Below are 26,307 nucleotides of genomic sequence, written 5' to 3' on the forward strand. Positions count from 1 at the left end.
CATATTATTTATACTTTTGAAGGATCTAACTAGTAAAAACCTTTCAAATTTATTGAAAATTTTAAACCCAAGCCAAGTGGCCTCTGGCTTGCAATTTTTGGACCACCTTCTTTACATTTACTCGCAACAATTATATACAATTTTTTTTAATGACATAATGTAACACTTTATTTTGAATCCTCAACAAGTCACTCCTTTTTATTTCCTGCGTCCTGTCACATTCTCTAAACATCCGTTTGAAAGTTTATTCATTGCATTCCAACTGATATAGTTGGCTTCATTTATTATTACGATTAGGTTTATTGTGGTTTTTGGTTGCTCATAACTCTGAAGGAGAAAAAATTTCAATATCCCATATCCATCCATACACCTAATTTGACCGGCAATTCATGACAAACACATTGGATTTTCCTCAATCAAATCCAATATTCACTTATGGAATTAGTAGCCTAATTAGGTTCGGAGTTGAGAATAACTCTCCAAAACATAGGAAATAGAATGAGTCAAAGCCTAATTAAAAAATTGGAAGGAAGGTTAGAGTGTTTTTTTGTAATTTAATCCTTTTTAATACAACAATCTTCTCCAAACTTGACAAAATAAAAAAAAGAAACTACAATCAAATGTATTAATTGAATCAACGTCCATAATACCTTGGATATAGAAATAAATTCACCAAGAGCAGGCAGCTGTTACACCTTATACACTAGGGTACAATCCACATCTTCTCAATCAACATTAAAAAGAAAAGTTAAAGCTAAGTAATAATTACAGAACAACCATGTCCATGTTCCACCCCCCACAGTCAAAAAAGAGATAATTGTACTAAAAAAATATGAGCTGTGGATTCTGACAACAAGAATTGAGAGCTCAACTTTAACATACAAGTACAACTAGGTCAAGCAGAGATCAAGGTCCATTCAAATTGTTGATGTTATTTTTGTCTCCTCTTTTCAAATCTCAACTAGAATCAACCAATCAATCTGTTTCGCTCACTTGATCTTGCTGCTCCTTGAATCCCCCCAAGCCCGAGGATCGGAGCTCCTCGATGCGAGAGGCGACCTGAGAGATCGATGGACGTCTGTCGGGGTACTGGGCCGTGCAGTCGATCCCGAGCTGGAGGAGCTGCACCATTTCCTCCTCCACGTTGTCGTACCGGAGGAGCTCGAGGTCGAACACCTCGGAGGTCCACTCCTCCCGGACCACGGACTGCACCCACCGGGGCAGGTCGACCCCGTCTTCGTTCAGGAGAGCGTGCGTTGGGGCCTTCCCCGTGAGCAGCTCCAGCAGAAGGACACCGAAGCTGTAAACATCAGCCCATTGGGAGACTCTGCGGGGGTCAGTCACCTCTGGGGCGCGGTAGCCAGCCACGCGTGTGGGGGAGGATGGGGGCCCAACAAGATGGTTCAGGCCGAAGTCCGAGAGGCAAGCGTCATGTGACTTGGTGAGCAGGATATTGGAGGACTTTATGTTGCCGTGGGAGACGTCCGGGCCTTGCCGGTGGAGGTATTCAATACCTCGTGCAGCTCCGAGGGCAATGCCGGACCTCATCTCCCAGTTCAACGGCGTCCGTCCGGCTCCCTTGTTTCCTGATCAAGAACCACCACACCAATCAAAAAAATTTAGTCTTTAAACAAAACTAGTAGCATATCAATTTGGCTTGCACATGCTACATGCATTGTTGAAGAGCAGCCAAAAACTAATCAAATAACCACCACTCAAAACAGTTTGTCATTAAACAGCAGTGATTAAAGGGTAATTAATTGCAACAATAGGTAATCATCTCACCAACTCCACCTAAAGCAAGTCCACACATAAATATTGATGATTATATATCAGCATTCCACAATAAAGCTACACTGAAAAACAAACATTACCATCTCAATCAAATAGTAAACCCTACAATTAGTGTTTGCCAAAACTATGACAGCAGTGCAATTCAAACAATCAAGCATCCACATTTTCTTGAATCCCACAAACTCCACACCACAATGCAGATGAGCAAACAATAACAATGCATCAACAATATAGATAAACACAAGATAATATGACAAAATAAAGAAATTGACGAAAAATTGCAGAGGAGAGGAGTGACCATGTAAGAGTGCAGAGAGGCTTCCCATAGGCATGTAGTCATAGACAAGAAGCTTCTCCTCCCTGCTATAGTAGTAAGCCCTAAGAGGCACCAAATTCTGATGATCCATAGCTCCAACACTCTCAATCCTGTCCTTGAAGTCCTTCTCCGAAAGAGTGACATCCTTGAGCCTCTTGACGGCCACCACCGTCCCCACCTCAAGCACCGCCTTGTACGCCGTTCCGAACGTCCCCTTCCCTAGCACCTCCGCCGACGCCCTCAGCAGCTCCTCCAAATCAAACAACCTCGCCCCGCTCCCGAAGAACACCAGCTTCTTCGCATTCGCATTCGCATTGCCGTCGTTGCTCTTCGCATTCTCGTTCGCCACGTCGCCGCTGCTATCAACCTCCGCGGCTGCGGGCTTATGCGCGGCGGAGGAGTCGCTTTCCTGATTCTTGAACGCCGCCACGTCGACTGCCCGCGACTTCTTCCCGCTCCGCTTCCTGCACAGGATAAACAGCAGCAACAGCAAGAGAAGCAGCCCTAGAACAGATCCAATTGCAATCCCCGCAATGGCGCCGCCGGAGAGCTTCTTCCCTCCGCCGCCGCCGCCGCCGCCACTCGCGACTCCTCCTCCAGCGGCGATGGCCGGAGTTTCGGCGCACACAGTGTCAAGAGGCTTCCCGCAGAGAGAAGTGCCGAGAAATGAATCCTTCGATCTCCCCAGAAGGCCTTCCGGAACGGAGCCGTTCAAATCGTTGAAAGACACGTTGAATTGGTCGAGATTTGGGAGGTGAATCTCCGGGAGATTGCCGGCGAAGTGGTTATTCTCCAAGAAAAGGGTGCGGAGACGGGCCAATTTGTTGAAGGCGGGCGCAATTGGGCCGGAGAAGTTGTTGGAGGCGAGATTGAGCCTGACGAGGGCGTGGAGGGAGAAGATGGAGTCGGGAGGGGGGCCGGAGAAGCGGTTGCCCTGGAGGTAGAGGTTGCGGAGCTGGGTGAGGGAGGAGAGGTCGGAGGGGAGGGGGCCGGAGAGGTGGTTGAGGCGGAGGCTGAGGGTGTGGAGGGCGGTGAGGTTGGAGAGGGCGGGGCCGGGGAGGCTGCCGGAGAGGGAGGCGGCGGGGAGGCGGAGGACGGTGACGCGGTTGTCTTCGCAGAGGACGCCGGGCCAGCTGCATGGGGTGGTCAGGGTGGTGTTCCAGAAGAGGGTGCGGCCCCCCACGGCCGAGCGGAGGGCTAGGAGGGCGGCGCGGTCGGAATTGAGATCTGAGACGGCGGCGGCGGAGAGGAGGAGCAGCGGTAGTAGCAGCATTGCTGGGAATTGGAGGGAGGAGGCGAGTGTAGTAATCGCCATTGTCGCGTGTGTGTAGAGAGAGAAGGGTTAATTGAAGAAATCACTGGAGAGGTTGGGAATTAGTTGGGGAGTTGTGCTGTTGTGAGTGTCTCTGTAGTGAGAGAGAGACATCCAGGCTGGAAAGAGGGAAAAATAGAATAAAATATTTTGTTGATGGTTAATTGTTACTGCAATCAATCTGCCATCAAATTCAGGTTTCATGGGATAATTGTGATTTTTTGAATTGTAAGTAACTAGGGCATCATTAACCCGTCCTCATTTCCGGCCTCAAGTCCCCTTCACGTCATCATTCATCTACTGTTGCTGCCCAGGCCCCAACTGCTGTAACCCTGCAGGTTGCGGCCCGGGCCGCAACTAATAAATGACATTATTCACAACTCCAACCTATTTAACTCGTAAACGCAATTCGTTGAACAATTGAAACCGGGAAAATGCATTGTTCATTAGAAATTAACATTACGTTACTAGACGAAGCAAATTTGAAATACAAGAAACCCGGGCCCCGACTACTACTTCTTCATTTGGGCGCGAAGGCAGGCGATCATCTCACGGTGCAACTCGATCTCCTCGTCCGACATCTTCGATGTATCCCTCCATCTCACTGAGTTCGAACTCTTCGGTGTTCACCGGTGATGTAATGTCGACGTTGCTACCGACTCCCGGACTAGGTTGTGTCTGCGATGGTTGCGACGACGGTATGTACCAATTGTTCGAGTTAACGAACTCCTCCATCTCACGTTGATCGCCGTTGAACCAATTCATTGGCGCCGAAACAAAGGGTATAATAGAGTATTGAAATGGAACGCGGGATTGAAATGGATGGAATGCAAGCTCGTATTTATAGACATCGAATTAAAAAAAATTGGATTTGCGGCCCGGCCCGAAGAGCGTGTAACGCTGGGCCGGGACGCGGGACATGCGGCCCGTCACCGTGCAACCCCGTCCCGGGCCGGGACGCGGGACGCTCCCCAGGCCGGGAACGCGGCCCCGGGACGGGCCTGAGCCGTGCCACCCTTCCTGTAATGCATGGGACGGGCCGGGACTCACGATTTGCGGCCCGGCCCATGGCGTTACAGATGCTCTAATAATCTTGAATTTTGTTTGTTCTTTGAATGGGATAGAAGATTAGAAGGGCTACTAGATTCATGGCTTGAGGGAATATATATATATACCGACAAACGAATTACAAGCATATAAATCGTCAACTAGTAAAATAGCTTTACTAATTCAACACTATTAAAGTAGTACATTAATTTAGCTTAGGAATATTTGTATGATATGAATAAAGTTTTGATGGGTGCATTTGTTGCTACGGCCGCTTAGTCAAACCGAGAAGCAATTAAATCAGATAAATCGGGTTTAAAATAAATGGCAACTCGGTACTGTATAAAAATTGAACTTGGTTAAATTCTAATAACTTCAAAAATTGATAACTAAAAGTTATAGATTATATTGTATTTTTTTACGGGCAATAAATAACGTAAAATTTTACTCCTATCTGATATGATAGTCAAAGTTTTCTGTTAAAATGATGCAAATTTTAACATACTTTAACACATATTTGGCTACGTTATAAATTTGAGATGAATGTATGACACCTCGACAATATTTACAAGTGATGGTTCATTATAATATTCTTTTGTGGAAATTTTGAAAATATTAAAAATTCGTGTTTTTACAACTGATTTTAAAGCTCTAAGACAGAGTATAATTTTTTATGACAATTTATCCAAAATAAATTGGTATTAACATATGTTTAGTAGAATTTAAACTCTTGATTAAAGATTAACTGCGTGAAACACTACCGCATTTAATTGTTGTGAAATGTTAGTAGGATTAATGTTAAATATCTTGGAGAGAGATATTTGGAAGTTTATGCTAAATTATAATTATACTACTATTCGAAAGGGTATTTTATTTTTATTTACAAATTTGAATTTTAAAAATTATATAACTTTTAAAATTAAAACTGAAACTTTGGTTAGATCGATAGACCATTTTGCAGCCCTATTGCGCGGTCTCGACAGTGCAATGTTTTTTACTGAAATTTCAATTAATTAAATCAATTTTTAATATTGATTTTAATATTCTATAAAAAATATTTTTAAAATGCTAAAAAATCACAAAGACCAATATTAAAAATTAGGCTCATGAATCGACAATATAGTGTAATTGATGGTAATCTTTTATACGTGAATTTGAAGTGTCCTAGTTTTTAAAATTACTCATTTGGTTCCATTTTAAGTATGTAGCAGAATATGATTCGGAGAGAAGAGAATATATGAACAGAATAAAATTGATGCCCTGTCAAACTACAAACCTTTGAAAATGGATAAAGAAGCTTCTGAAATTGCATATATTAGATATTGGTCACTTTAACTTACATGTAAAAAGTAGCCAATAAAAGTAATGCTACTATATGAATAGAATGATTTCAAGGTTTGAACACATTATATTAGTAAAAAGATATTACTCCGCATATCTTTCGTTAAAGTGTATTTTCTCTAAGAGCATTCACTACGCGTCCCGCGCGGCTCGCGTTCCGTCCCAGAGGGACGGTTCCACCGCGGGACGCGTTGCAACGTTCGTCCCATCTCGTAGCGCATCCTCAGTCCGTCCCGTAGCCCGTATCCGCGAGACAAAGGACGCGCCGGCCCGTCACGCGCTCGGGCGACGTGGCGCGCCCCCGATGCATGCGTGACGCCCACTCGCTGGCCCGCGAGTGGGCGTCGTCACGGATGATGCAATAATTCATTTTTTTTAAAAAAATCGAATTTTAATTAAAAAATATATATTTCAAAAGGTAATGTTACCGTTAATTTTTTATTTTCTTTTTTTTAAATTTTTTTTTTATTTATTTACTCTATAAATAATCCTATTTCATACTCATTTCACACACAAACATACATCTATTCCCCTCAAATCCTCTCTATCACTCCAATTTCCATCTTAAATCAACTCAAACAAATGGATCCTTTTGAACAAATGCGTCAATTAATAGAACAATCACTTGAAAAAGATCGACGACGAGAGGCGGAGGAAGCTGCGCCACCCCCACGACGCTACCGGAAGTACATCAATCGGAACCGGGAGAAAGCCGCCGCACGGTTAGTACGCGATTACTTCTGCGATAACCCGATTTGGGGAGATACCTACTTCCGTCGCCGTTTCCGAATGAGTAAACCGCTATTTCTCCACATAGCGAATACTTTGGCGGCCCGGGAAGAGTTCTTCCGAGAAGGGTTCGTCGCGGTCGGTCGTCCCAGCCACACGACGCTGCAGAAATGTACTGCAGCCATCCGTCAGCTTGCGACTGGACAAACGGCCGACATATTCGACGAATACCTCCACATTGGAGACACCACCGGGCGCATGTGCTTGCTCAACTTCTGCAGAGGCGTCCGGGCAGCCTTCAGTGACGAATTTTCCGGAGGCCAAGTACGGACGATTGTCAGTTCCTCCTTAACCCACACGAACAAGTGCACGGATTCCCCGGGATGCTTGGCAGTGTCGATTGCATGCACTGACAATGGAAGAATTGCCCGGTGGCTTGGAGGGGGGTCCTACACGAGCGGCCACAAAGGCACCCACCCAACCGTTGTACTCGAGGCCATTGCCGACTACCGGCTTTGGATCTGGCACGCGTACTTCGGGGTCCCTGGCTCGAACAACGACGTAAACGTGCTCCACCAGTCCGACCTCTTTACCGAAGTTTTGGATGGTAAAGCGCCGGCCATCAACTTCGTCGCCAACAACCGGCTGTATAAAATGGGGTACTATCTCGCCGACGGCATCTACCCGAAGTGGCCGACCTTCGTGAAGACGTGCAGCAGGCCTGCGAACCCAAAGCAGACTCTTTTTGCGCAGAAGCAGGAGGCTGCGCACAAGGATGTGGAGAGGGCGTTCGGGGTTCTCCAAGCGCGCTTCAACATCATCAAAGCCCCGGCTCGTTCGTGGTTCATGGAGAGCATGGTCGACATCATGTATACGTGCATAATCTTGCACAACATGATTGTCCGAGACGAAGGACCCGATGCGGGAAATTGGTTCGACCCCGAATCCCCCAGAAGCTCAACCGCAAGTAGTCCACCGCGAAGTGGAGCGCATCCGTCTATACAAGAACGGTTGGCTATTCGGGCAAGGACACGCAACTCTAGCGCTCACACCCAACTCCAAGAGTATCTAATTGAGCACATTTGGGAAAACTTTGGCGGAGAAGATTAAATTATGTAATTTTTATTTTTTTAGAATTTTAATTATGTCTTTTTTTCTTTTTTTTTTAAGTTTAAGTTGTAATGTTGTTTTAATTTTAATGAATTGTGTTTGTTTAAATTGAATTGGGTTGTAAAAAAAATAAAAAATGAAATTGAATGAATAGTAATTAAGGGACGGAATAAGGGACGGTTAAGGGACGGAGGAGCGTTGCAGTTTCTGTCCCTTAGTTAAGGGATGGAGGAAAAAAGGACAATGGGGCCCTCAAATAGTGGTCAAATAGTAGTTAAGGGATGGTATAGAGACAGCGTAGTGGATGATCTTAAAGTAATATAGGAAATTAATACTAGTATATAATAAAGGAGAGAAACAAGTAAATGAATAATGAATTCACAATGAAATAGGATAATGCAAATAGTGTTTGTTATATAACTATATACTCCATTATAAAAGAATAGTTCAGTTTTAGTGGAATAATGAAAAATGTGGAATTTGTCAGCTTATTTTATAGGGAACGCCACATATTTTATTGCCTTCACAGTGGAGGAGTATAAAATATAGTCCAAAATGCTCTTATTATTTTATTTTATCTTCACAACAGAATTACAGATAATGCACTATGTTATTGACTACTAATAATGGTAACGTCTGTGTTAATTTTGGTGTAGTAGTTTAAGTTCAATGAATTGATTTTGTGACGATTTTATCACGAGATTAGTATTAGGTGCAGGAAAACACAAATAATAATTGAAGAAGACGACAATGTTACACTTCTTTCGACTTAAATTCATGTTTCACTACTAAATTGTTTATACATTTTTTGTATCCCTTGTATAGTTGCAATGCATCTAGATGTTGCCATAATATTTGTAGATACTAATCAAATAGTACTACTACAAACTCTTTTATGTAGGAACTAGCTTAGGCACTTTTATCATTCTCAAAGTCAGGATTAGACATATATCAATCTCTCCATATCGCAGATAAATATCAAAAGAAATCAACATACATGGCACGCGACCAATCTCATTGTAATAACATATGTGAAGCTAAAACCTCTAACTATGAGGAGCAATGATGCGAACCAGTGGCGGATCCATAATTTTTTGTTTGGGGTACGATAATTAATTATAGTCAGTTGGATTTTTAAATTTATATTATAAGATAATTTATTTCAATTTTTTGAAGTTTTTATTCAAAATAAAAGGATATAATTTTTTAAATGAATTAGGAACTGAAAATATAAAAATTTTAATACTTTAAATTAAAATACTGTACAAAGAAGTGAAAGAACAATGAGATGTGATTAAAAAAAAAGAGATAAATGTATTTGAAGAAAACTAATAAACGTAAAAAAGAAACAAACTAAATGTATTAGAAATAGAAAAGCTATAAAAAGTTAAATATTGTAATTATAATGCATTATAGGGAAATAAATGCTTTAAGTAGTTAGAAATCGTATCCATCAAAGGATAAATAAATGCTGAAAATTGTTAAGCACATGATCCGTTAGGATAAATAAATGCTCAAAATCCAAGATCAAAGTATTATAAAAAAATACAAACACGCTACCCCCAAGACTTGGACCTGGATCTCAACATTGAATAAATGCAATCTCACTGTTGCGCCACTGATTATAATTGTATGTGGGGTACAGTTGTACCCCTTTGTACTGAACTGATCCGCCACTTGTGCGAACTCAACTATCATGATATCGAAATCCAAGATGCTACGACGTTGATTAAAGAAGGGTCTTGAACAAGATTGTCATTCATGCTTGCTCCAAGACGACCATGTTAGAGTAATAGGTATTCTAACTTCACCTAGGAGTGCCACATAACTATGAGGGAGTGTAACATCTTCCGTCGGGAAGGGAGGATATCGGTAGGCGTAGTGGAAATCACTTCAGACAGGGGATAAGCTTCCCTGTCGGAGTCGCAATAGTTGATCTATTAGGAACCGAGGATGTCTGACCTGTCACCCCAAAATATTGTCACACAAAGATAACATTTCTCTAACGGAATTGTTCATAAAGCCTAATATCCTGAATCGTGACTGTATGTCCAAAAAAAAGGGACATATCACAATTTTAACTCTTTAAAATGAGATTGTGAAATAACCACTAGTGCACCCCACTGCTACAAGAAAAGGAAATGAAAAATCCAAAATGAAAATTTCAAATCGAAAATAGAAAATAAAGTGGGGACTGATGATGGGATTTTTGCACACCAATTATTATCCTTTTGGGTATGAATTTATTTTTGCTATATGATGATGGGGTTTGCTATATTAATATTGTGCTTGGGTAGGCCCAACAACAACACCCTTTAAAGCTGGCATTTAAACTTTGTTTTATTCATTATGCTTTTTGTTTTTCGAGTGAACAATAAAAATAGCTTCTGTACTTTGGTATTCTCACTTTTACAAGGATAACAAAATATTAATTTATGTATTTGAAGTTTCTATACTCAGTATTATAGAATAGTACTTATAATATTGTTCAAGGTTCTTTTTCACTTTTTTGTGTTTTTTTAGGAAAATTCCATTTTTAACATAAGACTTTAAGTCATTTTAGAACTTAATACAATTAAGTCATTCTAGGTGGATGGGGAAATATAGCCGCAAACAAGAAAATAATTGTTCCTTTAATCATAACCCTACATTATTGATCCTTTATATGGAAACAAAAAAAAATCATAATTTCAAATTCAGTATACATATAATTATTTGCATGAAGGGAAAATCTAGTCTATCATTAAATACATAAATTGATCTGAACCTCTCAATTTATCTTATGAAATTAACTTAATAAAACAATTTCACAGACAAATTCAGTCTACAAAGAAAAAAGTATATATTTTCTTTGTTTTCCTTCTCAACAAAAAAACACAAGCAAACAAATACTTGACCAACACATACACTTGTGTAGCTTTTAGCCTGCGAACCAGTTTCTCCAATAAACGAAATGGATGAAGCTTTAGATATATATATATTTGTACTTTGACCATATTTGATAAAAATAAATCAATTTTTAGCGTGTAGTTAATTTCCCGCAATATTTATTTCTACCAAAACTACAAACATAGAAATTACTACTCTCTTTATTCCACCGTAATAAAGACATTTTATTTTAAGCACTCGTTATGAAAAAATGATAATAAATGGCTAAAGTAGAGAAAGAGTAAAGTAGGATAGAGAATAGTGTAGAGAAGAGTATTATCTACCATATTGTCTATCTTACTTTACTATTTATCTACTTTAACTATTTATTATCATTTTTTCAAAATGAGTGCTCAAAATGAAATGTCTCTATTACTGTGGAACGGAAGGAGTACTTTATGGGAATAGTATATGATATTTAGAGGAAAGTTTTAAATTTTTTATAAAAATAAAAATAATAAAATTTAAATTCAGGTTTGGATCCAGCCCGTGCGCACGCAATGTTGGGCTAGACCACACCTGAGCACGGCCCCAGGCCCCTCCACCGGCCCAAGTGTGTCCTGTCCCAGCCTCCCCCACCTATAAGGGCACCCACAATGGGGCGCCTGATGGCTGCCATCGTCCTCGGGTGCTGACGATGCCTCCATTGTGGGTGCCCGCCATCGTCCGCGCCCTACGCCCACGGCCGATGCATCGTCCGTGGAAGAAGCGCGGACGATGGCCTATCGTCCACGCCATCGGTCGCCCTATTGTGGGCTAGGCGGAAGATGGGCGCGAACGATGGCCTATCGTCCGCGCCATCGGGCGCCCCATTGTGGGCTAGGCGGACGATGGGCGCAGGCGATGGCACACGTTTTTTTTCTGAATTTTGTCTATTTAAACCTCGTTTCTCATTCACTTGTTAATACGAACATCCCGCCTCTCTCATTTCGCTCATCTCTCACATTTCTACCTCTCTCGCATACCAAAATAAACCATGACGACGACACCACTAGTTCTAGTTTCTCGGAGTCAGGTAGTTCGACCTCGGAAGCCTTAGATGCAGCCGTTGCAGAGGCCATGGCGGAATGCTTAGTCGAAATGCAGCGCGAGGAGACGGCGGCGGCGGAGCAGATCCACATGCCTATTCAATTAAAAAAAATGCATAGGGCGCGCCCTTAGGGCGCCCCACTGCAGGTGGAGGTAGAAGGATAAAACTGATGACGTGGTGCGCCATAGGGCGCCCCATTGTGGATGGCCTAATGCCTGCAGGCCCGAGCCGGAACCCAAGTGCGGTCCGTCCTGATGCGCTGTGGATGCTAGTAATACTAATTTATAAAGTGTAGCTTAACTAAGTCCAATCATATTAACATATATACTAAACACATCTGCATTTAATTTAGTAACGCGGCGCAGATTAGAATAAAAAGTTTCTTTCGAAAATCAATCATTCATTGACAGCCGGAGATTAGTAGTAGTATTAAAGTTGACTAATTTACAAGTTGATCGACATATAAATTGACTAATTAGATTAGCGTGTATCATAATTTATAAATCACACGAGTATTATATTTTCTCATTTCCCGAAAATGATTAGGAGACGTAGAGAAAAAGAAAAGAAATCTCGTAAATTAAGGATGTATAAATAATAGGATTACTCGAAAAAAATGGTGTATAATAATGAAAGTGGTGGAACCAAATTTGCAAGTTCAATTGAATATAGGCGGTAGAAACAACTCAATTATGGAACCCATATTTATTGCGTAACGCTAATACGCTATCATATCTTGACAAATATCCAGATAAACTATTATGACATTAATATTTAATTAATTAATCGAATCTGAAGCATATTTCTCCCCAACATCTAATTGCATTCTTTTCAAAAAACTACAATATTACTTGGTAATTAATACTTTTATTAACATTTGAAACCATGTGTATAATTATTAAAGGGCGGGGCCCATTTAATCTCAAGAGAAACAAAAACATAATTATGATGTTTACACACATCCTAAATTTGTTGGATAAAAGTAGATATATTTCCAATGAGTCGTAATCATATTAGTATTTAGACACATCACTCTTATTCCATCGAAGAATCAGTAGGGGCTTATTTTATTCAACCACGAACATGTCTAAAATTAAATTGTTATGAATCGCTTGAATTGTTATGCATAAGTAACTATTGCATCATACCAAAATATAGCTAAATAGTAATATATCCAAGTAACAATTGAAGATTAAAAACGCGCATTTTTGTGAAAAAAGTTATGAATTATTGCATAGATTCTTCATTGAATCGCTATTGTAGTTTTTTTCGGCGGATAAAATACACGTACAAGAACAATATATTATAGTACCAATAGTATAATATATATTAACAAAATGCAAATGCTAAAATCTTACCTTATTATCTAATTATCTGCCATGTATATATGTTGCATGTAAAAGAATACTACTCCTACAAAAAAGTGTAATGTCAAATGATCATTGAGGTGAACTATGTAAATAAAAATAACCCACCAAACTAGAGGGCTTTCATTTAAAACAAGAGTAATGAGAGTTATATATATAGGTGGGAAAATTTAAGCAAACTTTATAAGACCATCCACAGTGGGCGGACGAGTCTGCCACTGTAGCCATGCGGACGATGGCGTTGGGACACGCATCGTCCGCGGTATCGTCCGCCCCACTGCGGGTCACGCGGACGATACCGCGGACGATGCAACGCGTTTCCTTTTTTTTATTATTTTTTTCGAAATTTTTATCTATTTAAACCCTCATTTCTCTTCCATTTCTCACACCAATAATTCTCTCTCATCTCTCACTTTCCCCACACACCAATATTTCACTCTCAATCTTTCTCACTAAAAAAATGAGATCCGGCGACGACTGGAGTACCTCGGAGGGCATTACTCGGGCCTTATTCGATTGCGTTCATGAGGCTGCGGCGGAATGCTTGGCCGAAATAGAGCGCGAAGCGGCGGAGCAGGCCCAGGCGGTGCAGATCCCATGTCCGATTCGACGTCGGATGTTTGTCCGCAGCGAGCACGACGTAGCTCACCAACGTCTGTTCGCAGACTATTTTGACGAGCAACCACGGTGGGGCACGACGGTTTTTCACCGCCGTTTTAGAATGCGGCGAGATCTTTTTCTCAGCATTGTCCAAACGTTAGAAGCACGTGATGAATACTTCCAATATCGGGAAGATGGCATCGGCCCGGACTTACGCCGTTGCAGAAGTGCACGGTTGCGCTCCGGCAGTTGGCCTACGGCACCACGGCGGACATGTTCGGCGAGTACCTTTACGTTGGGGAGACAACTGGCCGCGAGTGCCTGAAGAATTTTTGTAGGGGAGTTGTGGAGGCTTATAGCAACACCTATTTGCGAAAGCCGACTGCTGAGGATTGCCAGGCCCTGATGAAGATGCACGAGACGGCGCACGACTTTCCTGGAATGCTAGGGAACATCGATTGTATGCACTGGGAGTGGAAGAATTGCCCGACAGCTTGGAGAGGCCAATTTACCAGTGGATACAAGGGCAGCCACCCGACGATGATCCTTGAAGCCGTCACTGATCATCGGCTATGGATCTGGCATGCTTACTTCGGTGTAGCGGGGTCGAACAACGACATCAACGTCCTCAACTCATCCAACCTCTTCACCGAGCAATGCAATGGCAACGACCCGACCATCGACTTCACTGCCAAGGGACGCCAATATCATATGGGGTACTACTTGGCCGATGGCATATACCCTAGGTGGCCTATTTTTTTGAAGACGATCAGCTGCCCAATGGGTGATAAGAGAGTTTTATTCGCGCAAAAGCAGGAGGCTGCGCGGAAGGATGTGGAGCGGGCATTTGGTGTGCTCCAAGCGCGGTGGGCAATAGTGAAGGGTCCGGCGTGGTTCTGGTACAAGGACATCATCACCGATGTCATGTGTGCGTGCATCATCTTGCATAACATGATAGTCGAACACGAAAGTGGAAGAGTCACCGATTGGGGCGATGATGAAGGTGGATCTAGCTCCAGCACGGCGGCCCCGCCCCACGTTCGAGGATTACCGATGGGCTTCAATGAGGTTCTATCTAGACAGACCTCAATGTGCAACCAACAAGACCATGCTCAGCTCATGAACGACATGATTGAAGAAGTTTGGGACCGTAACCACCGTTGAGAATTTGTAGTTTTTTATTTCGTAGTGTAATGTTTGAATTCTAATGAAATGAAGTTTTTTTTCTAATTTTTGTAGTATTTTAAATATTCAAAGAAATAAAATGCTTAGGGCGGACTATAGGGCATCCCACTGCAAGTGGAAAGGTAGGAGGATAAAATGCTGATGTGGCGGAGCATAGGGCGGACTATGGGGCACCCCCACCGTGGATGCCGTGACGATGACAGTAATAATTTTGGGAAGAAAATTAAAGTGTAAACAGTCAAATGTGACAATATGCTTTAAAAAGGCTTTTGTTGGATTGACAGCTTTGTAACTTTATTCACTGTCGGCTGCGCACACAAATCTTTATTTTACATAAATATGAATATAACTCCTATACTAGTAGTACTATAAAAGAAACACCGCTCTAAATTTTGCTTATTGTTATTGCATACGTATATCCTTTTATTTTATCATAGTTATTTTTTTTGCCAATCCATCCAAAAGTTGAGATCTGGCTAGCAATAATGAGAGTTAATATTCGGATTCAAAATTTATATAGTGAGATATTTGTATTTTTGCTAGTGTTTGGTTTTATTTGAGATTTTGAGTATAGACACGAAATTGTATCATGATGGTGATGGTAATTTGGCAATACTATGTGACATAAAATGCCTCTTTAATTTAGATACAAGGTTGCAGAGATATGGACTTTTTTTAAAGAAAAAATAAATAAATATACATTTAAAATTGGTACTTTTACTCTCTGAAAAAATAATTGTACTTTTACCCTTTCTATTATTGAAAATGTACTGAATATTTGATCTCCAAAATAAGCATATGTAGGAAAATGAATGTATGGCTAAAAGTGCATATTAGACTCAAAAATACAAACTTTGATTATTGCCCTATATATGGGGATAAATTTTTTAGTAGTTTGACGTTAACTGGAATTGACTTCACTTCAAATATGTGTAACATTAAATAATCATTCAAATAAATTTCTTGAATTTAATCAAGTCATTTCAAGTTTTGAATGTTGAATAGGCACTGGTTTGTGTATCCTCCTATCAATTGGTTCAAATTCAATAAAATTATAATATCAATGAAATATCTATTAAAATTTTATAGGAGATTTTCCGTTTCTCCACAGGTTCTACACTTAATTTAGATATAAAAAATAAAAAATACTACTACTATATAATTATGCATTTTTACAATAGAGTGAACTTTAAATTTGGTCTCTGCAAAATGGGGTTTGCACATTTTTGGTCCTTTAACTTGAAAAAATTATCACCGCATGTGCTTGGAAAATCGTTACTCACATTTGAAGTCCTTCTCCACTTATTTTTTTCCCATTCTGCCCCCAATTTTTTAAAGGCATACTTCATCTTTATTTATTGATATTTTATAAATTAAAATCTAACATTATACTATATATTTTTTAATTAATTTATATAAAAATACCACGTGCATATAAATGGATAATAAATGAAAACTACGCATTAAATTTTTCAGAATATATTACTAAATATATTTATACAACTAAAAATATATTAATACCCATAAAAATAATTTCTAAAAACGAAATGTGTATTTTTTTTAATTACTACTATATATATGTATATTTTATTTTCATATAAATTGAAAAGTAATGTTAGATTTGAATCCCTAAAATATCAATGAATTTAAATTAAGTATGTGACGATATTCAAAAAGAGTTTTAAGGGCAAAATGCGAAAAAATAAATAGAAAAGAACCTAAAATGTGATTAATAATTTTTCGGGGACTTGTCATCTAATATTTTTGCAAGTTAAGAGATCTAAAATGTGCAAACCTCAATTTTTTGGGGACCAATTTCAAAATTTATCCTCTACAATATTACTACACTACTGAGTATCCAATTAGATTTAAAACAAATAAAAAGCGAGATCCGTATGTGAAGCATATGAATGGATCAAATTAAAGAATCAATTGCATACTGAGATTTGATAGGCCTACTTAAAATTTTGTCACATCCCACGTTATAGACTCGTGATTTGGCACCTATAAAAGTCGACATTGAAAAATGGGAAACGACATTAATTTCAGCCCACAACTCTTTGACTCACCCTAAAATTTTCGATTGCTTTCTATTTCAATAAACACTCATTTCACAAATGTAAAGTTTATTCCCAACCAAATACAAACAGTAGTACTATGTCACAGCTCTCGCTATCTAAACCCTCTTCACAATTGGCCTATATTATCACCTCATCAATTTCAATTAGTTAGTTATAATCAACTAGAGAATAACATATTTTTTCGTATCAAGAAAAGAAAAAAGTTATACATAATCTGGCAAAAATATACAGTTGCCATTCTAGGACTTGAAAATATGGATTGGTATCAACATACACACGAAGACCCACCAAGAACTCAATTCTGTTCCTCAAACAAGCGTGAAACACCCGAGCTGCTCTACTGAACCGATTGGAGAGTCGAGCGGCCACCAATGGATTCTCAAGATACTACAGAGCAGGCAGCAAATGTCCTTGAGTATACATTCTGAATTGCGTTCCTCCACCAACGGAAGGAAAATGGAAGCGCAAGTTTAACTACCGTTGCATTTTATCCTTTTACCGTGTTTCTGATCCCCAAGCTCCATTTGTTTCGTTCGTTGCCAGAATTTGGACCACCAAGATTTGCTCACTATGAAAGTGAGAACAAATGAAAATAGAATGACAGAAGTAGCACTCATAGAAGGCAACTTTGATAGGGTCTTTGTGTACATCATTGGTGTTGATGTATCGATGCAGATTGATGCGAATCTTTCCCCGGGTTGCCTTCTCCTATGAAGTGGAAACATATTAAAGTGCAAGAATCTAATCTAACATAAAGGTTGAGATAAGGACGCAAGAAATAACGATAATATAATGAAGGATATTCATAAATTATAGTTTCAATAAGCCATCAAGCCTAATAAAGTTTAAACAAAGTAAAAAAGACTCAACAACTTCAAAGTCACTACTGTCTGCAACTTTCTGATAAGATTATGAATATTATTATATCAAAAATTAACTGCTTTAAATTCACGTGTCGCCAAATATCTGGACAATGAGGACCACTTTCTCAAACTATAGAGTTCAAATGACCATGTAAGAAAAGAAATGTAAATGTACACATGATGCCTATACATGCATAAAACTAAAGCAAAAAAAGCAGCACAAAAAACTGGATGCAACATACCATAGCATATCCTTTATCGATTTCCACCAATGCGTTTCACTTTTGCTTCTGACGTCTGAAGTTCGGTCTGTCACATCTTTAACATAAATTCAAGGATAGTGAAAAAGTTACAAACAAATAATTGGACAAGATATAATTTGAAAGCTACTAGACAGTTCAAAAGAAAACCTTCTCTATTGTCATGGAGAACACCATCAGTTCTCCTAAGAGAAGCCAACCTTTGAACCAGTTCTCGTTCTGCATCACTAAAGAAAGTCGTGGAAGCACATCAGACAAAAAAAATCTTACAATGGTTAGCATTAAATGGAATGAAGTCATGTTTGTGTTAGTATGTGTTATAGCAACATAATGGAAGAGATCATTGTCAACTTGGATTCCTGAAAAGAAACACACCATCAAAGGTCCTTGAAAATTTGTAGTTCAAATTTCAATATAAGATACTGTAAATTGCATAATGTTGACCTGAAATCAGAAGTTAAATTGAATGGTAAATTCTTTGGTGGAGGACAACTGGACAAGGCTAGGGATTTTATTTCAAATGGTTATTCTTTCTATGAAGAGGTCTGATTGTGCATGACGCAAAAGCAGCGTACCAAATTACCAATAAATTGAGATTTCAATTAGTAGATTGACACTCTACTGCAGTCAATCAAAAGCTTGCCTCTATTCTACAATACCCATGGATGTCTCAGAGTTTAAAACAAGGTCTAGTTACACAACAGATAGCTTGGCTAGACACAAAGAAAATCAATCTACCTCCAAGAAACAGACATAGTTGTATGGACCCCAAGTACTCTCTTTTGGAGGGAACAACTCTCAGAGCTATTTTTCCTTATAGAAGATACAGGGGTGAAACAATCAATCTATTGATATTGGAAGACCCAGCAGATTCTTCCGTGGTATCATTTCTGGGTCTAATGGAATTCATAGGTATAGGAAAGCCTAAGGCATATATTTTCTTTTGACCATATTAAGGTTGCTATTACGATATATTAATGTAAGGGAGGGAATGAATTCAAGAGCATCGCTTCTACACCTCAAAACTTCTTAACAAAAAACAAATGAAATCTCTATAAATGGAAGCCACATAAATTTAACTAATATAAAGAGATCAGATCTCCCCCCCCCCCCAATAAAATATAAAGCGTCTATTCAAATTTAGTTGGATGCAAACCTTATATGCTTTGGGATCTGAACATCCACAGTGAAATAGTGATCACCCCGTACAGAAGGTTTTCTTATATTTGGCACGCCCATGTACGGCAGCCTTAATTTTTGTCCTGGCTGAGTCCCGGGGGGAATCTGAAGATCCTTTATACCTTCAACAGTATCAACCTGCAGTTTGAATGGGAAGATTTTCTTAGTTTAGTACAATGCAGTTTATCTTGACTCTAGCATAATTCACCTGATCGTTGCTTTGTATCATAAAGATCAAGAGAAATGTATTTTACAAGTTGTCAGTTTAATATACTAAAACCCTTTTTTTATTCATACATGATAACATACTTAACTCATTTAGAAGAGAGGGGAACCAGGGCAGACAGAATCACGCAGAAGCTTTCATGTAAAGCGATTACAAAGAATAAAGATGATAGTATACCAGTAAGAGGTTGGACAAATTTTAGAGTCACCTTGTTTAGCTTAGTTTATTTTTCTTTTTGTAGCCAAAGAAATGAAAATATTGATTGCACAACAATGGAGAACTCTGAAAGGCTGTACCTTTTTAAGAACCCCAAGGATTGCTTCTGTATAGTCAACATCCACTCTTGAGTATAGATTCATACCATCTCTCTGAATTCCTTGTTTCTCATCAATATGGAGGACAAGATATAAATCACCCGCTATACCCCTGTATGTACATAAATACCAGGCACGAAAACATTTTAAAATATATTTACAAGTTCAACAGACCATTACAGAATTTTACATTACATGTGCTGCCAAAAGATTATTTTTAGGGTACAGAAGATAATATTTAATTAGCCGTTAGAGTGCTGCTCGCCAACAATACATTACCCACATCTCCATTAAACAGGAAGTTGTAGGAGTGCTGCCCCTTAGCCAAATAAAGTTAAACAGATATCAACACAACTAACAAGAGCCCATGTTATTCTTTGCTATTTAGGCAAAAAACTTTCACCTAACAGAAAGAGAAATTACTACCCTGTATGTCATTCATTTCCAAACCACAACTGCCTCTTAAGTTTACGATTTTCTGTTCATGATGTCAATCAAGCAGATTGCTTGGTACCACAAACTACATCCAGAACACTGCAATCAGAACTGTTGGTGCATGAAGGAACAAGAATGCAGCTAACTACTCGACTACAAGCTCCAAATATACCTGACAATATGACTTGGGCAGAGAAGCAAGAAATAGCACTCCATAAAAGAGCAAGTGGACCCAATAACTTCATCAACAAATTTAAAATCAAGACTAAACAAGCACACCTCAAGCTATCAGAATTTCCTTCTCCTCGGACCTGCATTCTAGCTCCCTCCTCAACGCCAGGTGGAATAACCACCTCAATGCTCCTATGTGCTTGAACTCTGCCACGACCATTGCATCTGCCACACCTATCAGTAATTATCTTCCCGTCACCTTGGCATTTTGAGCAGGATGTCACCTAGAGGTCACAGAATTATCTACACATAATGTTAAAGCAAGAGCTGGAGTTAAACCTCTCAGCTTCTAGGCCCACACAAGATTCATTAAGTGATACATCTTCTCGTTTGAAGGTCTATATGATTTGAACTTAAAGATCTCTGCTGAGAAGCTTATAAGAAGTACTCAGTTAATTCTTTAAGAAAATATAATTATAATTCTCAAAAAATTTCTGGGTCTTAGCAGCTGGTTTAGAAAGAAAAAAAAAGATCCTAACTTCTATAAAAATAAAATCAGAAGTTTATAAGATGTCATCATATGAGCTTAGCAAACAACCTCTGCTAAAACAGATAATGCAGTGCAGCATCACACAAATCACACAAATACAGAGAGAATTTAATAATGTGTATCTGACAGAACAGTCGGATGTACTAAGCTTTAGATACAGCAATGAAATAAATATTTTTCTTGAGCATTGCATATTGACACATGCAGATACCTGAGATATAACTCCAAATGGTGTTTTTTCTGTTTTCATTATCCGTCCTCTACCTCCACACTCAGCACATGTTTTTAGGCAACTGTTAGACTTTGCACCCGTTCCACCACAATCATCACACGTTTTAAAATATGGTACTTCGACATCACGTTTCCCGCCAAAAATGGATTCTTCGAAGCTCAAATACAAATCACATCTGCATATTAATGCTGTGATAGATTAGCCATTCTGATTCATAAAAACATTTTAACCAATAACTTGATACCCTAATGGATTACGGAGTATCAAGGTCCCTGTGAGTCGGCTGTGACTTGAAGCTCAATTTTTATGAGGCAGGTGATCATAAATTGATCTATTTGTAAGTTAATTTCATCTGATAACCACGAAACATGATAAAACCCAATCATTACAGTAAATTTTGTTAATGCAGAAAATTCCACTAGATTATTACCTAATGTCAAGATTCTGTCTGCTATTCCCTCTAAAGTTAAAGTTGAAGCCTGATTGCTCACCGCTTCCTCCAAAAAAGTTGCTAGGTTCACCAAAGTATTCAGCAAAAACTTCAAAAGGGTCCACCTACAACATGTAATTTACAGAAAATAGTTGGACCCCAAACCAAATAACTTGACAGGGCTAGCAGTAAATAAATGCATGAAAGTAGTACATTTTGACGAAAAACTAATAAAGATAATCTAAAAACTAAAAATTTTGCGAAGAATGCCACAGATACATGATCTTACCCCTTGTGGACCAGAACTTGTTGCGTCAAATTCTCCACGAAGGCCTTCCTCGCCAAAACGATCATATACAGACCTTTTTTCAGTGTCTGACAGAACCTAAAATAGCAGCTTTTTTACCAGGTAGTCAAAAGAAGACAATTGTCATGACAATACACCTCATTATTTGAAGAAGATTATCAAATGGCAACAATCCTATACTATAGTGTTTAGGCTCAAACAAATAGTACTATATAGAGAAGAAAAGAAGAATGAATAAAGGCACCAGAACCGGTCTTTAGGTCCTTGTACTATAATATTATGTTTATTCAATAGGTCCGTGAACAATTTTTTATGTTTCAGTTAGTTCCTATACTATATCTCATCGCAAGACATCACTTTTGTCTAAATCGCCAACATTCCAGTTAAAAAGGAACAACTGAATCCAAACTAGAAGTACAAGGGCTTACAATTTACAAAACAAAAGTTAAATGTCCAAAGTCCTACAAACAAAATTTTAATTTAACGGACTTGAAATTATTTTTTCAATCACATTTCTATAGGAAAAGAAGTTTACAATACATCTGCAGGACCTAAAAATATTAGATCATTAATATCGTACTATATCACTATTTTATTTTATAATCAATTCTATTCCAACATCTCTTTCCTATTTTACTCTACATTATGGAATTAGAATATTTTATTTGAAATAAACTTTAATACTGGTATAGAGGTTGGAGATGTGATTTGCCTTGACTAAACTTTCATGAACGAGTGCCTTTTCTTGCATAGACATGAAAATGTTTCAGATAAAAGAATCTGACCACAATAGTACAGTACAGTGGCAATACTATAACTTACCTCATAAGCAGCAGCTATTTCTTTAAATTTTTCTTCAGCACCAGGACCCTTGTTCATATCAGGATGATACTGCATTCACACGCACTAAGTTACTAAAGAGTCAAAGCCTGGAAATTTAACTAGTAAAGATTCAGGTAAGCAGAATATCTGGGGACTAGAACAGGAACTGACCAATAGGGAGACAATTCATTCATACACACAGAGATAATTAGAAGATAATTCATTCACACACACATAGATACATAGTCAATGAAAAACATGAGCACAATACAACCAATCACTATACGTCTATAAACTGTCATGGTTACAATGGACATTTGTTAAGAAAACAATGCATATAAAATCATCAATTAATCGATTATAGTATAGTTACTTTTTTAATACACCTCAGTTACTCCCTCCGCTTCCAACCCTCAGGCATTTCGACAATACCATGCAGCTGCACTGAATGACTGCATTGGCATACACGCAAAAGGATGTAAACAATTACCTTCCTAGCAAGCGACCGATAAGCAGCTTTAATTTCTTGTAGAGTGGCATTTTTACTGACATTGAGAACAGAATAGTAGTCGGAACTGGAGGCTCTTTTGGCGGCAGCGGCAAAGGGAGTAAAACGGCGACGTCTGGAGCCACTGAAGTTAATCGAATGGGGAGCTCTGAGCTTGAAGGATGGGAAAACTGTGGCGGAGAATCCCAAATTCTTGAACTTTTGAGGAGACAGATAGTTCGAATTGCAGAAGATGAAATTAGGGTTTATGGAATTTGAGTAGATAGCTCGCGAAATAGGGTTTTGGGATAATTGCATCTTTGTTAGAGATCAATTGGGAATAAAGGGTTTCTGTTCAAGTTGAGGTTAATTTGGGGGTTGCATTGTCTTGGACAGTTGGACTCATGGATATGCATAAATACAGAAATGGTGTTTGGAAGCAAAAATAATTGAATTGAATGTAAGTTTGAATTATCGTTTTATGAATGTATAAGTGTTAAATTCCTTCATATTCTCTTTCAATAAATTCCTTCATATCTTTTTTGAGATAAATTAAAAAACCAAGCCAATAACAAATTCCAATGCTTTCTAAGACGTTATTTTACAGACTAGCTAGTGGTAGAGGATCACACAATCCGTTAGTAAATTTACAATCAGAGGAAGTTCAAAACCACCACGGCCATTTGCAAACATCTTCCCTCTATCTGCTCTTTGAAAGCTCATCCATCAACAAATGTGCCACAGACTTGTATCCCATCTCTCTTGCTACAAACACAAAAGTACAAGAAAGTATTAATGGCAGTGTTGAGGCAGTACAACAAGTTCATGACCCAAAAAAACAACTAGGAGAAACCTTTATATATGGCAATTCCAGTAGGAATCATCTTCCTCCTCTTCATACAGAATGAACTGTTCATATCCAGAAAACGTAATGGTTGAAGAACAAAGAAAACAATCCGAATATCTTTAAAAATTGCAAAATTCGAGTGAAGATCTGATGCTGGAGTATAGTTAACCTGTTGCATATCCAGTGAGGTTTGGTTCCTGTATCCTCTATGCAATGAGGGCACATCCATTCTTTATTCATTCTCACTTCCTCCATTTCTAGCATGTAACGAATGCCCATCACAATCTAAGCAGGCGGATTTTTATCTTCATTTTTTATGTTCAAACAGATTGCTTGGCTTACCTTCACCATATCTGATCTTGAGGCAGGCTCGACAAAGGATACCGTTGCTAGAGTGGCATACTGAGCACTCTGTTTTACCTTCAAGAAGGGTTGTGGGTAGATGTCTTTTTAATCATGTTATGAACCATATAGGATAGGAACAAAAGGTGAGCTAGGATTTGAGACTGACCTATGCACGGTTGCTTTATGTCCCTATCACCACAACGTTTGCAATCTTCTTCACCACAGAGTTTCTTTTGCCTGTGTGTCGATTTGTTTAGGAATCATAAACAACCAAAATCAAATTTGACATGAGCATGTTATGGCTGCCAGAGATCTATGATGCTACATCAAATGTATCTCTATACAAATATACACAAACTCAAGAAAGTTATCAACTTTCTATTGCTCATTATATCACAAACAGCATAATCAAACCAGATCAAACCCTCTACAACCACAATCGGACAGATAAAAGGCGTTAGTATCAGGTCCATGATCAACTGTCAAAGGTGTGTAAATGCATGAAAATTTTTGAGAAAAATTGCACTAATCAAAGTGTGTAAATGCATGATCAATTGTCAAAGGTGTTGCAAAAAACCCCTCGTGTCAGAAAAAATTGCACCATATTGCATCTTCAAAAGATTATTTGCCTCTTTCCTTTTCATCATTCATTCCACAAAATGTCCTCCATTGGAGTGGCAGTAGTCAGGTGAATACGGGCATTTCCGGCCAAAAAAAAGAAGGGAAGCAGTGCACTTTTTTTTATAGACAAAGGGGATTCGGTGCAGTTCTTTTCATATGAGGGGGTTTCGCACAACATTTTTGTATCATTTTCATTCAATACTCACAACCGCACGTATAAAATCAAATTTTCATGTCAAAGATTCCATGTAGCATGTTCATGGTTTCCATGAGAACACTAAAATACTCAAAGATATACTACAAAGAAAGTGCATATACATTTCAAAATTAGCTCATTCCAAACTCTAGTAAATGTAAATGAATCATAAATTCATATAGATTCTTATAACTAGCTCATCCATACACTAATCTCATACCAAAAACTGGAAACAATACAGCATAAACAGATTAGGGCAAAGTGAACACCTGCAGAAATGGCAGCAAATGCCATAAACCGGATCATACAAACTACCTCTCTCTTTAGACATGCAGCGCCGCCTCAAAGCTTCTTCCGAAATCCCACTCCGTCTAGAACGCCTCTTTACATCATCACCAGTTTCATCGCCATCACTACCTTCCGAGTAACTCAATTTCCCTGCATCCAACATAAACAAATCGAAATCAAAATAAAATCAGCTATTTACACAAACAATCGATTGTTTCTGTTTGTAATATCCACGCACCGCTTCCTGGTGGCAGCGATATTCCCCCCAATCGAGCTGATCGCCGCAAAGGGGCGGCGCTGAAGTCGACTTTGCAGTATTTTCTTTTTCGAGTTTTCTCGGATTTAGTGGATGAATTCAGAGACTGCAGCTCCGACAAGGTTTTTTGAAGCCCTAAATTAGCCAGCCGCGCCTGTAATTTCGGCAGCAGTGTTAGAGAATTGTATGAATTTTGCGAATAGACAACACCACAAAATCATGTGTTTTGAACTGGGAGAGGGAAAACTAACCTGATTTTCGACGATGCGAGCTATTCTGAGTTGTTCGTAGTCGGATTTAGCTTTGAATCTTCCCATTTTTTCGTTCAGTTCTTTGTTAGTGTGGTGAAATTTGAGGGAGGGAAAACTAACTGCTTGTTTTTTAAAGTTCAACGGCTATTTTTCTTCTGTTAATCTGACAAACAGATCCGAATCGTGGAAATCGGATTCAAATTCAAGTCATTCAAAACTCATTTTATTTCATTCTATATCACATTATCATTTCCTTGATTTCTATATCATATGACAATTCTCACAAGCTCATAAATGTCCTATATTTCTCCTCCAACAATTTAATTTGAATTATTTAACATTATCATCCAATTTATAAAATTATCATTATCAATAACAAAATAACTT

The 26,307-nt window shown here is 38.8% G+C and overlaps 3 protein-coding genes across 4 annotated transcripts; all 3 read right to left on the reverse strand.

The window, feature by feature from the left end:
• Window positions 1-623: 623 nt before the first annotated feature.
• Window positions 624-3,564, reverse strand: LOC121752230 (probable inactive receptor kinase At1g48480). The gene is made up of 2 exons (XM_042147182.1): window positions 2,093-3,564; window positions 624-1,586 (listed from the first exon to the last, which is right to left on the reverse strand). The coding sequence occupies exons 1-2, from the start codon at window positions 3,423-3,425 to the stop codon at window positions 976-978; spliced, it is 1,944 nt and encodes a 647-aa protein (XP_042003116.1). The 5' UTR covers window positions 3,426-3,564; the 3' UTR covers window positions 624-975.
• A 13,254-nt stretch (window positions 3,565-16,818) lies between these two features.
• On the reverse strand, window positions 16,819-23,584 carry LOC121752334 (chaperone protein DnaJ-like). 2 transcript variants are annotated; one of them, XM_042147340.1, is made up of 11 exons: window positions 23,120-23,584; window positions 22,630-22,698; window positions 21,790-21,885; window positions 21,501-21,625; window positions 21,050-21,245; window positions 20,397-20,572; window positions 19,665-19,794; window positions 19,120-19,280; window positions 18,114-18,190; window positions 17,946-18,012; window positions 16,819-17,548 (listed from the first exon to the last, which is right to left on the reverse strand). In XM_042147340.1, the coding sequence occupies exons 1-11, from the start codon at window positions 23,432-23,434 to the stop codon at window positions 17,311-17,313; spliced, it is 1,650 nt and encodes a 549-aa protein (XP_042003274.1). In that variant the 5' UTR covers window positions 23,435-23,584; the 3' UTR covers window positions 16,819-17,310. The 2 variants fall into 2 exon arrangements, with proteins under 2 accessions (XP_042003274.1, XP_042003273.1); XM_042147339.1 differs by having other exon boundaries at window positions 17,946-18,021.
• An 84-nt stretch (window positions 23,585-23,668) lies between these two features.
• On the reverse strand, window positions 23,669-26,075 carry LOC121752335 (cell division cycle-associated protein 7-like). The gene is made up of 8 exons (XM_042147341.1): window positions 25,921-26,075; window positions 25,652-25,823; window positions 25,395-25,563; window positions 24,475-24,545; window positions 24,306-24,383; window positions 24,133-24,220; window positions 23,970-24,025; window positions 23,669-23,881 (listed from the first exon to the last, which is right to left on the reverse strand). The coding sequence occupies exons 1-8, from the start codon at window positions 25,984-25,986 to the stop codon at window positions 23,817-23,819; spliced, it is 765 nt and encodes a 254-aa protein (XP_042003275.1). The 5' UTR covers window positions 25,987-26,075; the 3' UTR covers window positions 23,669-23,816.
• Window positions 26,076-26,307: the final 232 nt, after the last annotated feature.

This window comes from Salvia splendens, chromosome 10 (assembly GCF_004379255.2).
Source record: "Salvia splendens isolate huo1 chromosome 10, SspV2, whole genome shotgun sequence".
Classification (NCBI taxonomy): domain Eukaryota; kingdom Viridiplantae; phylum Streptophyta; class Magnoliopsida; order Lamiales; family Lamiaceae; genus Salvia; species Salvia splendens.